Source organism: Mus caroli, chromosome 15, assembly GCF_900094665.2.
Source record: "Mus caroli chromosome 15, CAROLI_EIJ_v1.1, whole genome shotgun sequence".
NCBI classification, from domain to species: Eukaryota; Metazoa; Chordata; class Mammalia; order Rodentia; family Muridae; genus Mus; species Mus caroli.
The window spans coordinates 77,969,105-77,982,833 of record NC_034584.1 but is presented as its reverse complement, the minus strand read 5'-3'; the positions used below and the strand labels follow the sequence as shown (position 1 = coordinate 77,982,833).

Here is a 13,729-nt window from a genome sequence, read left to right as displayed (position 1 = left end):
AAGTGTTCCTTCCCAAAGGGTAGACTGGAGAAGCAACAAGCAAGAATGGCCGCAGCAAGACAAGCCCTGGGCCCTGCAACGCCATGCCCAGTATCTGAGTCTCCTGCTGGTTTTACCTGGATTCCAGCGGGCACGGGTACCCCTGCCTCACCAGAAGCACATAGAGCCTCTCTCCTGAGCCAGCCCATGCCTGTGGCAATCCACCGGAGACCTAACATGGTCCCGATCGCTCCATTGTGACCTAGGCATTACTTTCACAGTGGCATCTCAGGATCTCCTGTCCACGAATCCAGCTCTGCCGCACGCTGTCCAGCCTCAGTAATTTCTGTAGCAGGAGTGCAAGTCTCCCTGACTTCATAACTCTTGGCATTTTGCAAATCTCCAAACTCGACCCCATGCTGCCAACAGTGCCAGCTCGAGATGTGGTCTGGCCCATTCTCCATAGCACAGAGGGCTCTGGGTGCCTTGGGGCTGAACCTGGGGCCACACTTCTGTAGGCAGTTGTTTTGAGGCAGGGAACTCCTTCAGCTGGGAAGTCCAAGCCCAGTCTTGGTCTTAGTTAGGGTTTTATTACTGTGAAGAGAATCCATGATGATGGCAACTCTTATTAAGGAAAACATGCAATTGGGGCTGGCTTACGGTTTCAGAGGTTTAGTCCATTGTCATCATGGTGGGGAGCATGGCAGCCTGCAGGCAGATATGCTGCAGAGATAGCTGGATCCATAGCAGCATGAAGCGAATTGAGATACTGAGACCTCAAAGTCCACCCACATAGTGACTTATTTCTTCCAACAGGCCACAACCACTCCAACAAAGCCACCTCCTAATAGTGCCACTCCTTATAGGCCAAGGACTTAAACAGGAGTTCTGGGGGGCCATTCCTATACCCCAAGTCTCTTCTTTCAAATGAACTTGCATATTCACAAGTTGGACTCTGATGAGTGAGGGCCTGCTGACAAAGCCCATTGTCCCAGTGCAGAGCGGTAGGCTTCTCCTACTGATTTCCTTAATTGATTTCCTTAATCGACTACAGCTGCTTCCTTTCCACCCTCTCACCCACAGCTTTGTCCACAGCTCTCTGTTCCTCTTAAAGTTTTAAGTTCTCTCTTACTGTGACCCTGGGTAAGAGCAGGGATCAGTAATGATTTCACAGCCTAAATACTGTGTTCTTAAAATTTCCTCTGCCAAACCAATTAGTCCATCACTCTTGAATTCAGTCTCATATTTTCAGGATGTGGGTAGGAAGCAGCTGCATGCGCGAGTGCCTGCCTGCCTGCCTGCCTGCCTCCCAGCATGCCTGTGTGCCTGCTTGCCCGCCTGCCTGCCTGCCTGCCTGCCTTCGTACCTGTGTGTGTGATCCTCTCTGAATCCTCATGGGCACATCCCCACCATCTGAACTGTTATTGAATTCTGTTCTTCCAAGCACTCACTAGACCAACCCACTGAGCTCCACGCTCCACTCACAGCTCTAGAGCATCTCAAGATAGTTCCAAACTTCTGCATTTGCACGAACCGTTTCCAAAGGCATGCTTATCATAGCAACAGCCTCATTCCTCAGCACCAAATACTGGGAAAGAAGCAACTTAGCGAAGGAAAGGTTTCCTTTGGTCCTGATTTGAGGGCATATAGCCCTTTATGGTGGAAGGCATGAGACCGGAGAAACCAGACAGCTGGCTACATTGTATCCACTGATAGGAAGCAGAGAGAAATTAATGCCAGTGTTTAGTGACTTCTTTTGATTCAGTTTGGGGATCCAGTCCATGGGTTGGTGGCACCCACATTAAGAATGGGTTTTCCTCCTCCCAGCATACCTTTGGAGGTTCCTTCACAGACACACCCAGATGTGTGTCTCCTAGGTGATTCCAGACCTAGTCAAGCAGACAATGAAGACCAAGACAAATTTAAAACCCAGTCACAGACACCAATGATCGATGTCCCAAGTCCATCCTGTGGTATTTCGCTGTTAAGGCTTGAGTTCTTGCAGGATAATTTTGTGAGTCACCATATTTAATACTTGTTCTATTCCGTTGCTTGATTTTCTTCCCAGTTATTCATATTACATATGTCTTAGACCTTTTTAAAAATGACTTCTCTCCTAAAACATTGCTTTTTCTTAAATCCCCTTCCTCCACCCCTTCCCCCTCCCATCCTTCCTTCCCCTTCTTCCCCCAGTTCCTCCTTCCCTCCTCCTCTCTCCTTCTTCCCCACCCTTCCTTCTTACTTGATATAATCTTTATTTTACTCTTTTCTTCTGTTATATTTATTTGCTCTGTGTTCCTTTCAGTTTAATCTCCCTGTCTGTGGTGATTTGTGTATGTTTTACTCCTTTTTTTTTTTTTTTGCATTGACAAAACACTTGACAATACTTGAGAGAGAAAGGCTTGATTTTGGTTTGTTTCAGGGAATACAATCCTTTAGGCAAGGGAGGCTCACTTGGGGCAGGCTGAATGCTCACACCTCGGTGGATCAGGCAGTGTAGGAAGGGGACCACAGGGCTCAGCTGCCTCCTCATTCTGTGAACATTTAACTATCAACTTTATTGGAGACTAATCAACAGCTATGTTTAACCCTGATGATGTTTAGATGTGGTGTGGAATGATTTACCACAGTCAAGTTAATTAACACATCTGTGATCTTACCCAGACATTTTTTTTGGTATGTGGTGGCAACAGTTAACATCTGTCCTCTCAGCAACTCTCACAGGAGGTCAGTAGCCAATAGCAATGCAATTCATCCTGGGCGTGGTTTTCCCTTCTTGTTTTGCACCGAGAGCTCCTGTTGTGGCTGGAAGCTTCTTTCTGGTCTCCGCCTACTGAAGAAGTTTCTTACTAGTTGATGGACAGCTGATACCTGTTGAGAATCCGTAAGGAGTCACACGAGGGTGAACTCATCTGATGTGTTGCACTCTCATGACAGATGCCACCCCTCCCCCTTCATTTTGCTAGGGAGGAAACAGTAGTCCAAGGATGTGTAACTAGGTCGGGCAGAGCCAACAGTCACAGCCGGGTGGCATGTTTCTTGAGCATGGTCTGCCCCTTGTGTCCAAGGTCCTGGCTGTTACAGGCTTGGGAACTCCCGCTGGGGAAAACCTGCTGAGACACTGGAGCCCCCACTTGGTTACCTCTAATTCTCTGGTGTGACATCCTTACCTTGCCAATAACAGTTTTCTATACAATAGAGTGTCGCGCTTATGGAAGACATTCTCAGGCATCTAAGAACTGAAATAATACCCATGTCTGTTTGCATTGTTTTAAATTTTCAGTCTTGTGATTAAGACACAACACACACACATACACATACACACACACACACACACACACACACATATATAATTTTTCTAAATTTTCTAAACTTATTTTCTAAAATAATTTTCACTTCCTCTTTGACAATTTTATACACATTTATAATAGATTTCCATCCTGTCCATCCCACTCCCCTCCCTAATTCCTCCACTTCTAGGACCCTTCTCCTTACCCACTCCTGCGTGCATGCCTGCTTTATATTATTCTTTAAAAATAACCTACTTAGTTTAGTAAGGGTTGTTTGCATGGGTCCACTTGATTCTTCATTCCCCACACTGGCTCTGACTCTGCTATGACCTTCCACTGTGAATTGTGACTTACCGGATGTAATTTGCTAGAACATGCTCACATGTTGATGAAACAGCAGTTCCTGGGCTCAGTGCTGTTCCTACCTCTGGACTGAGTTCCGGGAGTTGTTCCCTTTGGTTTTTCTGAATACAGGACAACAGTTTCTATTAATTTTGGCTACACTGGCCTCCGTAGCTGCCTGGCATGTCAAGAGCACCATCTGTCTGGGCATGTGAGGCAGTCACATAGTAGGTAAGGGGCAGTTTCTGTTTGCTGCTCCTGGGGCAGCCTAGAGCCCTTTAATGTGTGCACTTCTCTGGGTGTTGCAGTGTAGATGTTACCCGGTATGGAAAAGACTTGGGTCCCACCCTAGCCCTCTCAATGAGAAAACAAACTCTGTAGAAAAAAATCATGGGAAGTGAGAGAGAGCAGAAGAGGAGAACGAGTCCTGGGATGAGAGAGTGTCTCAGGAGGTGAGACCTCATGGGTAGGCCTCCTGCCTCACCGCCCTCTGCAGCCCACAGGACCTTGCATTTTGTTCAAATAGAGGACATGTGGGCTGCCCTGGCTTTGTGTGGGATGTGATGTGATGTGTGTGTATGTGTGTGTTTGTGCATGGGTATGTATATGTGTATGTGTGCATGCATGTGTGTGTAGTATGTGAATGTATGTATGCATGTGTGTGCATGTATGCATGCATATATGTCTTCTTGTGTGTTTCAGTTCCAGGATCTCAAAGTAGAGAATCAGATGAAGTACCAGAGAGCGTGCTGGGAACCCAGAGCCCCCTTAGCCAGATCAGAGCCTAGCCCAGTCTGTTCTGAGACACTGTGAGACTCATTTAGAAAGGCCGTCTGTGTGTCTCTAATGTAGCTCACAGGGACCTGGGGAAGGGCCTGTCTTTTCCTTTTCCTCCCTTGGAGATGAGATGTGGGATTCCCGATGCATGGCAGCCGTTAGCTGTGGCTGAAGCGCGTGCGCTTCGTTTGCCTGTGGCTTATTTGCAGACACTTTAGGCAATAAATCTGGGGAACCATTTGTGCCTCTTCACATCCGTCGCCGAGAGAGAAGATGGCTACACTTGAGACACACTTCATCTTCTTCTGCTATGAGAAGCTCACAGGCTTGTTGAACAAAAGCCAGATACATAAAGACCTCCCAGTCTCTCCCAAAAAACCCCAAACCCCTGACCCTGGGTCACACACCTACAAACCCTACACCTCCACTGGGTCAGATCCTCCCAAGTTATTTTTTCTGATGCATAAATAGGTAGATGATGGCTACAGGCATACATGGTCATGCTATAACATAGCTGCTGGGGATTTGAACTCCAGTCCTCTGATACTCAGCTCTACCTACAAAGCCATCTTCCCAGCCTGAGAAGTAAATAAATGAGAAAATGAAAATTAAATTATGTTAAGTGTCCTTTAACTCATGAAAGAGTATATAGCAAAGAAACTGTCATGTTTGTGTCACAGACCGGTGTCTTTTTTTTTTTTTTTACTGTTTATTTACTTTATTGTGTGTGTCTTTCTGCTATATATATTTGTGTACCTCATATATGTCAGATGAGAGCATCAGCTCCCTTGGAACTGGACTTAGGGACAGTTGTAAGCTGCCATGGGGGTGCTGGGAGTTGAACCTGAGTCCTCATCAGAATCAACAAGGGCTTTTAGTGGCTGAGCCATCTCTCCAGCCCAGGTCTTAGTTTTTGACAGCTGTGTTTGACAGTTGCATAGCCTTGGTGACATCCATGGGCTCCCTTGAGCACCACTGGGAGACTTGCATCCGGCTCTCTCTGGCACTGCAGAAAGTGTCCTCACACGCACGCCTTTGCTGGGTGGTCCGCTGTGGCACAGACAGTGAGCAATATAGCTCAGAGCTCAGAATGTTCGCACATGAATCGCTTCCATGCCAAGTGAGGGCTGCTTCCTGCCATTGCCCTATATCAGTGTGTGTGTGTGTACACATGCACGTTCATGTGTGTGTATCTCTCTGTAAATGTGTGTGGTGTACATGTCTGTGTACACATATGTGCAGGTATATCCTCCTGTGTGAGTTGAGGACTATTCAGCTATCTGCCTTGTACTGGCTAGTTTTGTGTCAACTTGACACAGGCTGGAGTTATCACAGAGAAAGGAGCTTCAGTTGGGGAAGTGCCTCCATGAGATCCAGCTGTNNGGCATTTTCTCAATTANTGATCAANGGGGNANGNCCCCTTGTGNGTGGNNCCATCTCTGGGCTGGTAGNCTTGGGTTCTATAAGAGAGCAGGCTGAGCAAGTCAGGGGAAGCAAGCCAATAAAGAACATCCCTCCATGGCCTCTGCATCAGCTCCTGCTTCCTGACCTGCTTGAGTTCCAGTCCTGACATCCTTTGGTGATGAACAGCAGCATGGAAGTGTAAGCCAAATAAACCCTTTCCTCCCCAACTTGCTTCTTGGTCATGATGTTTGTGCAGGAATAGAAACCCTGACTAAGACAAGCCTCTATTGTCTCTCTCTGTCTTATTTGCAGAAACACCCACTGAACCTGGGCCCTACCACTTCAGCCCCTGACACCTACCCATCTCTCTGAAACCCCAGAACTGGGTTATGGGTGTGTAGAGCCATTCCTGGCTTGGGATTTGAACTCAGGTCCTCTTGTGCGAACTTTAGCCCTGAGCCCCTCAGCCTCCCCGTTCTCATCCTTCTTAATCCTCACAACGATAAGTAGTTTATCCTTGCTGTTGTAAGTAGATTTTTTTTTTAATTATGAGTGGTTTGGACACTTTTTATCCATTTACTATACTTTTCAGTTCTTTGTATGCCCATCTCCATAGCTAACCTTTGAATATTCACATTCATCTGCTCTGGCTGCCTGTGAACTCAGAACCCACCTGCCTCAGCCTGCTGAGCACTGGGATCACAGATGTGGCGGTGCACGGGCTTCCTGCTCCTGTATGTGAATCGGAGTTTTCCCTGCTTGATTTCCTTGCACTGCTCTCTGCAAGGAGCCTGCCTGGCAGTGAATGGTTTGGGGCTTTGATGGTTTTCCTGATGTGTCTCTGGTGAAGCCGGTGCCATACGGAATGATCGTAGTTTCCTTCCACTGCACAGACAGTTCTAATTTCATCATGTTTAGCCCACAGGGTCTACCCTGGCATACAGTAACACACAGAAGGCTAATTTCCTTTCCCTTTCTCCGCACTCATCAGCCTATTTCAGTGCAATGAATGCAGTGATCCACCCTTTGCTCTCTTCACTCATCTTAATTTTTACCAAGTAGGTGGTGATCAAAAGGAAATGGCCCAGCAATGGCCTTGACAGTGTGAATAATACACATGGTCTTTTCTTAGCAGAACTCTCAAGGGAGACTCAACAAGGCAAAAATGGCAAGAGGCCACTCGACACCACGTCGTCTGAGGATGTCTGGAAGAACTACTCCTTAGATGACCTGGAGAAGACCTTTTGCCAAGAGGTGAGAGCTGAGGCATGACCACAGGCAAGCCGACAACCACAGAAACCGCTTCTGTTGGGGTGTTACTCTGAAGATTTGGTTTGTTCTCAGCCATAACCCTCAGACCGCCAGGGACCTCTCCTCAGGATGCACTGATGATGCTGACAGTGACCAAGCTAATTCTATGTGGGAGTAGGGGGTGTGGCTGTGGGGATGTGTAGGCATTGGGTGTGAGTGTGAGCACCATGGGTGTGTGGTGTGACTGTATGATGTGTAGGTGTAGGATATGTGGGTATAGGGTGTGTGTGTGTATAGGGTGTGTGTGTGTATAGGGTGTATGTGTGTATAGGGTGTGTGTGTGTATAGGGTTTGTGTGTGTAGGGTGTGTGGGTATAGAGTGAGTAGGTGTAGGGTGAGTAGGTTTAGGTATGGTATATGTTTGGGAGTATGAAGTATGAGATATAAGGTATGAATGTGGGAGTGTGAAGGTGTGGGGTTTGAATGTGGGATGTGTGTGTGTGGCGGGGCTGTGGTATAAATGTGTGGGGTGTAGGTTTGGAGTATGCATGGATGAGGGATGGCTTTGGAGTATGGAAGTGGGGATATGTGGGTGTCAGGTGTGAGTCTGGAAGGTATGCATTTGGTACAGGCTTGCTGTCAGCACACGTGTGTGCACATGCAGAGCCCATGAGTGTCCATGCAGAGGTTAGGTTAGAGAGGATGTCAGCTGACTTCCTCTATTACTCTCCATTTTGGGGATAGAGTTTGTCACTGAACTGAAGCTGGAGATTTTGTCTGTGCTGGCTGATTGGTGAGATCTCAGGATCTGCCTGTCCCCAGATGCCAGCACTGTGGCTACAGGCATACATGGTCATGCTATAACATAGCTGCTGGGGATTTGAACTCAGGTCCTCTGATACTCAGCTCTACCTACAAAGCCATCTTCCCAGCCTGAGAAGTTAATTTTAACTGTATCCTCTGTGCTATTTGTGGGCTAACAGAAATATATACATACATACATATAACACATAAAAAGGAATGTGTGTGACATAAAAGAAGACTTGACTGAAGAGGCCTCTTCTGACCTTGGGTGAGAGCTGGTCATTAATGAATAAATGAACAGGCCGCTTCTAACTTTGGGTTGGGGGTTGGTCATTATCTCTGGTCTCTCTATTTGGATTATATATGTGCTTTTTGAAAAGTTAAGCTTGAGGAGTTCTCCCACGTTTAAATCCTGTGGAGGTGTAACAGTTGGGGCAGTATAGAGCTGGTGCAGCCGTGGACAGCCAGTGTAGGAAGGCAATTTCAATGGGTCAAGCTGTGCCAGGGGTTCAGCCTGGTGTTCTGGTTTCATTTCTGTTGCTGTGAGAAAATGTCTGATGGAAAGCAGCTTGGGGAGAAAGAGGTTTATTTTAGCTTACAGTTTCAGTTCCTGGTTGTGGGGAAGTCAAGGCATGAACTTCCAGCTAGTCACCTCATGTCCAGTCAAGAGCAGAGAGAAACGAGGCAGGATGTTCTCTCTGGTCCAGATCATTCTTTCCACTCACACACAGTTTACGGCTCTGCCTAGGGAATGGTGCTGCCCACACTGGGCTGAGTCTTCCTGCGCTAATTGACTTAAGACAATGTCCCACAGACAGGCCAACCTGATAGGGACAGTCTCTCATTGAGTGGTTGTAGGTCGTGTCAAGTTGACAGTTAAAGCTAACTATCACACAGCACAGGACATTTCAGTGAAGCACGACAGGGGCAAGTTAGCTATGAAATTATTATTCACTATAACACCACTGTCAGTGATGAAATTATCATTGAGATTAATTTGTTTGCCAGACACTTTGGGAAGAAAGCTTATCACCTATTAAGCCCTCACCAAAGCCAATCTCTACACCTAGCAAGTACCGTAAAGCTAGAGTGAGCAATGTGGATGAAACTGGTATTCGTGGTATTGAGTATTGGACCATGCTGAGCAAGACCTCTACCACCAAGCTGAAGCTGCAGCCCCAGCCCAGAGGAAAATTGAAAGTTTGAAATTAAAGTACCTATCAAGTACAAAGGAAATCCTTAAAAAACAAAACAAAACAAAACAAAAGAAAGAAGGCAAAGTTTGATGGCATGAAAATGAAAACGTATTTTTGTGCAGTAAAACTTTACATGAACATGAGACCAGCCTCGCAAAACATGATGGCGCAAATGGCAAATGAATAATAGCCATGCCTTTAAAAAAATGTCTTTTTATTTTTATTTACATGTATGTGTTTGTGTGTGTATGTGTGCACCGGTGTGTGGGTACCCAAGGAGGCTAGAAGAGGGCTCTGGATTCTCTGGAGCAGAAGTTATGGGTGATTGTGAGCCGCCCAATGTAGAGACTAAAGTCAGATCTTCTACAACGGTACACTGAACCATCCCTGCGTCCTCAGTAACCATTTCTAATGTACAAACAACTTTGCAAGTTATTGATGTGGACATTTCAGCGAGGAAACACTGACAAAGCCAGCATCGGTGAAGGAACCAAGAAAGGACAGTGTTCATATCATAAACTGGCAGAGCTCATTTTCTCTTCTTGGTGAATGACCTCGTTGTATTCATGAACACGTGACCTTCGGAAAATACACACTCCTCAAAAAAAGTGAGCTTCTTTGAAACGCATGCGCAGGGAAATAGGGAGTCATCTACAAACCGCAATCCCCACCCAGAGCACAGCATCCCAGGCTGTGTTTGGTGACTGCCATTCGAGTTCTTTCTCGTGCAAGTGTGGAAAGATAATTGCATTGCTCCTTAGCAGGCAGAAGATCGAAAGGCTTTTCTAAGAAGACTGTCCCAGGGCATTGTGGTGCTGGGCTTCAGATGCTGAGGCAGGGGTATCTGAGTTCCAGGCCAACTTGACTTACACAGAAAGGCCACGTCTCAAAAGAAAAAACTAAGCAACAACAACAACAAAAACCACTCTCCTTTATTTTTTTCCTTTTTTAAAAATTAGGTCTTTTCTTTATTTACATTTCAAATGCTATCTGGAAAGTTCTCTGTACCCTCCCCCCACCCAGCTCCCCTACCCACTCACTCCCACTTCTTGGCCCTGGCGTTCCCCTGTACTGAGGCATATAAAGTTTGCCATAATCAGCCACCAAACCAACTCTCCTTGAATAACATACACTTTTAATTTAAATGCCTTTGACTTTACCAGGAGTAAATCAAGCCTCAGTGTCATGTGACATCAAGATTAACCGTACCCATGGGTTGTCTCTCACCAGGCCAAATCCCTGATGCCCTGGAATTGTCAATTCAGTCCCCACATGATAGGCACCGTGAGAACACCAAGGCAGGAAGAGGGTACATAATGTGTCCCAAGTCCAAGCAGTGTGGCTCTGGGGTCCCAGTTGTCACCACCCCCTTCTGTACTGTCAATCACAAGCGACAGGAAGACGCCCTGGAACTTCGGATGTCTGTTTCCCACACGACATATTAAGTCCCTTAAGGGACATTAACACACCGTTAAAGGGAATGGAGAGAACCAGACAGAGCTGAAGAGGTGGTGATGTTTGTGAAGAGGCTGGCTCGCTGCCGTGGAGCTTGGTGACAAGTGACAACTGAATGACACTTGCTGTGCTTCCTCTGCCCAGCCCCCACCCCACAGATCTTGGTGTCTATGTTGTGTTCTTGGAGTTGGTAACATTTATATTCTGTATAGTTACAGCAATCCCCAGATGGCTGGCCTTCCTTTCATACTCAGCTATATTTGGTGGTCACCAGTGGAGTTCTGTGCTCTGGGCATTTTTCTCTCTCTCTTTCTGATTTATTTTTTATTTTTGTCTGGCTGGGTTTCATTGTCTGGTAATTTCCTCAAGAAAGGCTCATAGGTGCTCCCTTGCATAGGTGCTCCCTTGCACCCACACCTGGGAAGCCATGTGCCTTGTGCGGTTAGAGCTGAGCAGAGTCTGGCTGTGCATGGCTGCACTAAGGTTTCATTTCATCATAACTGAGTGCATATTTTTGCCGTTGCCTTCTGCTGCTGCTCTGAAGCTTCGAGGTGATCCGGATGGCTCCCTGCAGCTCATTTCAGGCGTCCCAAATATGTCCTTCTGTAGACCCAGGAAACGTAAAAGCCACGCTGAGCTATGTCCTAGCTCGGAACATTTTGACAACACCTCTTGGAATGTGGGCCCATTCTTTAGATGTTCAGCTTCAGGGATTCACGGACTCTGTGAATATCCTGGGTCGTAACACAAAACCACATACACCTTGTCCCACCCTCTTCTGCTCTTCCTCTCCCTCGCTCTCAGTACTGTTCCCACCTCTTATTGGGTTATCTTGCCCTGATGGCCACCATGTTACCTGCTCCAGGTCCCATTAATCCTTTCGTCTTATGTTTCTCTGCTTTGAGATTCTTCCATGCCCCATCCCCTGTCCCCTAGCCCCTCATTAGTGCTCTTCTGACCCCATCTTCTCACTGTTGTTTGTGATTTTATTATCTCTTGTAATACGGTCATTTTTATTGTCGTGGCCTCGGCTCTAACATCCCCCTCATCTCTTACTGTTTGATTATTTCAGGACACCCTTGTAAGGAATCCGGTTTTTCCTGCATGGCATTTTCACAAAAGGTACTAATCTGTTGATGTCCCACACAAGCCACATCCTTTGTCTTGCTGGTTGTGTGCTTGTCTGTGCTCTGCTCTGCCCACGCTGTGGTGTATTGGCACAGTGGCAGAGGGCTTGGTTTTTACTGTTTGTGCTTAGCATATGATACACCCGTGTTCAAATGCAGCTGCACTTCACCTTCACGCTGAAGTCGAAACTTGTCAAGGACTGTGCAGAGTTTCTGCGTCACTTTCCACTGCAGAGTCTGCGTCACCTCCTCCTGCACAGTGTCTGTGTACCTCCTCCTGCACAGTGTCTGTGTCACCTCCTCCTGCACAGTGTCTGTGTCACCTGTACAGTGTGTATCATCTCCTCCTGCACAGAGAGTGTGTCACCTCCTCCTGCACAGTGTGTGTGTAACATCCTCCTGCACAGTGTCTGTGTCTTCTCCTCCTGCACACTGCATGTGTCACCTTCTCCTGCACAGTGTGTGTGTCACCTCCTCCTACACAGTGTCTGTGTCCTCTCCTCCTGCACAGTGTGTGTGTCACCTCCTCCTACACAGTGTCTGTGTCCTCTCCTCCTGCACAGTGTGTGTGTCACCTCCTCCTGCACAGTGTCTGTGTCCTCTCCTCCTGCACAGTGTGTGTGTCACCTCCTCCTGCACAGAGTGTGTGTCCTCTCCTCCTGCACAGTGTCTGTGTCCTCTCCTCCTGCACAGAGTGTGTGTCACCTCCTCCTGCACTGTGTCACCTCCTCCTGCACAGAATGTGTGTCACCTCCTCCTGCTCAGTGTATGTGTCACTTCCTCCTGTACAGAGTGTGTGTCTTCTCCTCCTGCACAGTGTCTGTGTCCTCTCCTCCTGCACAGTGTGTGTCACCTCCTCCTGCACAGTGTGTGTCACGTCCTCCTGCACAGTGTGTGTCACCTCCTCCTGCACAGTGTGTGTCACCTCCTCCTGCACAGTGTGTGTCACCTCCTCCTGCACAGAGTGTGTGTCACCTCCTCCTGCACAGAGTGTGTGTCACTTCCTCCTGCACAGTGTGTGTGTCACCTCCTCCTCACAGTGTCTGTGTCTTCTCCTCCTGCACAGAGTGTGTGTCACCTCCTCCTTCACAGTGTGTGTGTCACCTCCTCCTACACAGTGTCTGTGTCCTCTCCTCCTGCAGTGTGTGTGTCACCTCCTCCTGCACAGAGTGTGTGTCCTCTCCTCCTGCACAGTGTCTGTGTCCTCTCCTCCTGCACAGAGTGTGTGTCACCTCCTCCTGCACAGTGTGTGTGTCACCTCTTCCTGCACAGTGTGTGTGTCACCTCCTCCTGCACTATGTCACCTCCTCCTGCACAGTGTGTGTGTCACCTCCTCCTGCACTGTGTCACCTCCTCCTGTACAGTGTGTGTCACCTCCTCATGCACAGAGTGTGTGTTACCTCCTCCTGCACAGTGTGTCACTTCCTCCTGCACAGTGTGTGTGTCACCTCCTCCTGCTCAGTGTCTGTGTCTTCTCCTCCTGCACAGTGCGTATCACCTCCTCCTGCACAGTGTGTGTCACCTCCTCCTGCACAGAGTGTGTGTCTTCTCCTCCTGCACAGTGTGTCACTTCCTCCTGCACAGAGTGTGTGTCACCTCCTCCTGCACAGAGTATGTGTCACTTCCTCCTGCACAGAGTGTGTGTCACCTCCTCCTGCACAGAGTGTGTGTCACCTCCTCCTGCACAGTGTGTCACTTCCTCCTGCACAGAGTGTGTGTCACCTCCTCCTGCACAGAGTGTGTCACCTCCTCCTGAACAGAATGTGTGTCCTCTCCTCCTGTACAGAGTGTGTGTCACCTCCTCCTGCACAATGTCTGTGTCCTAACCTCCTGCACAGTGTGTGTCACCTCCTCCTACACAGTGTGTGTCACCTCCTCCTGCACAGAGTGTGTGTCACCTCCTCCTGCACTGTGTCACCTCCTCCTGCACAGTGTGTGTCACCTCCTCCTGCAGAGTGTGTGTGTCACCTCCTCCTGCACAGAGAGTGTGTCACCTCCTCCTGCACAGTGTGTGTGTGTCACCTCCTCCTGCACAGTGTGTGTGTCACCTCCTCCTACACAGTGTCTGTGTCCTCTCCTCCTGCACAGTGTGTGTGTCACCTCC

At 48.0% G+C, this 13,729-nt stretch overlaps 1 protein-coding gene across 4 annotated transcripts in view; it reads left to right on the top strand.

Annotated features, from left to right (window-relative positions):
• Efcab6 (EF-hand calcium binding domain 6) overlaps positions 1-13,729 on the top strand; it is a 187,378-nt gene that overhangs the window by 72,126 nt on the left and 101,523 nt on the right. For 3 of the 4 annotated variants that reach the window (XM_021183282.2, XM_021183280.2, XM_021183281.2), the window contains exon 9: positions 6,925-7,046. In XM_021183282.2, the coding sequence (XP_021038941.1) occupies positions 6,925-7,046 (122 nt within the window). The remainder of the gene's footprint in view (positions 1-6,924; positions 7,047-13,729) is intronic. The other variant, XM_021183284.2, reaches the window with a different exon arrangement.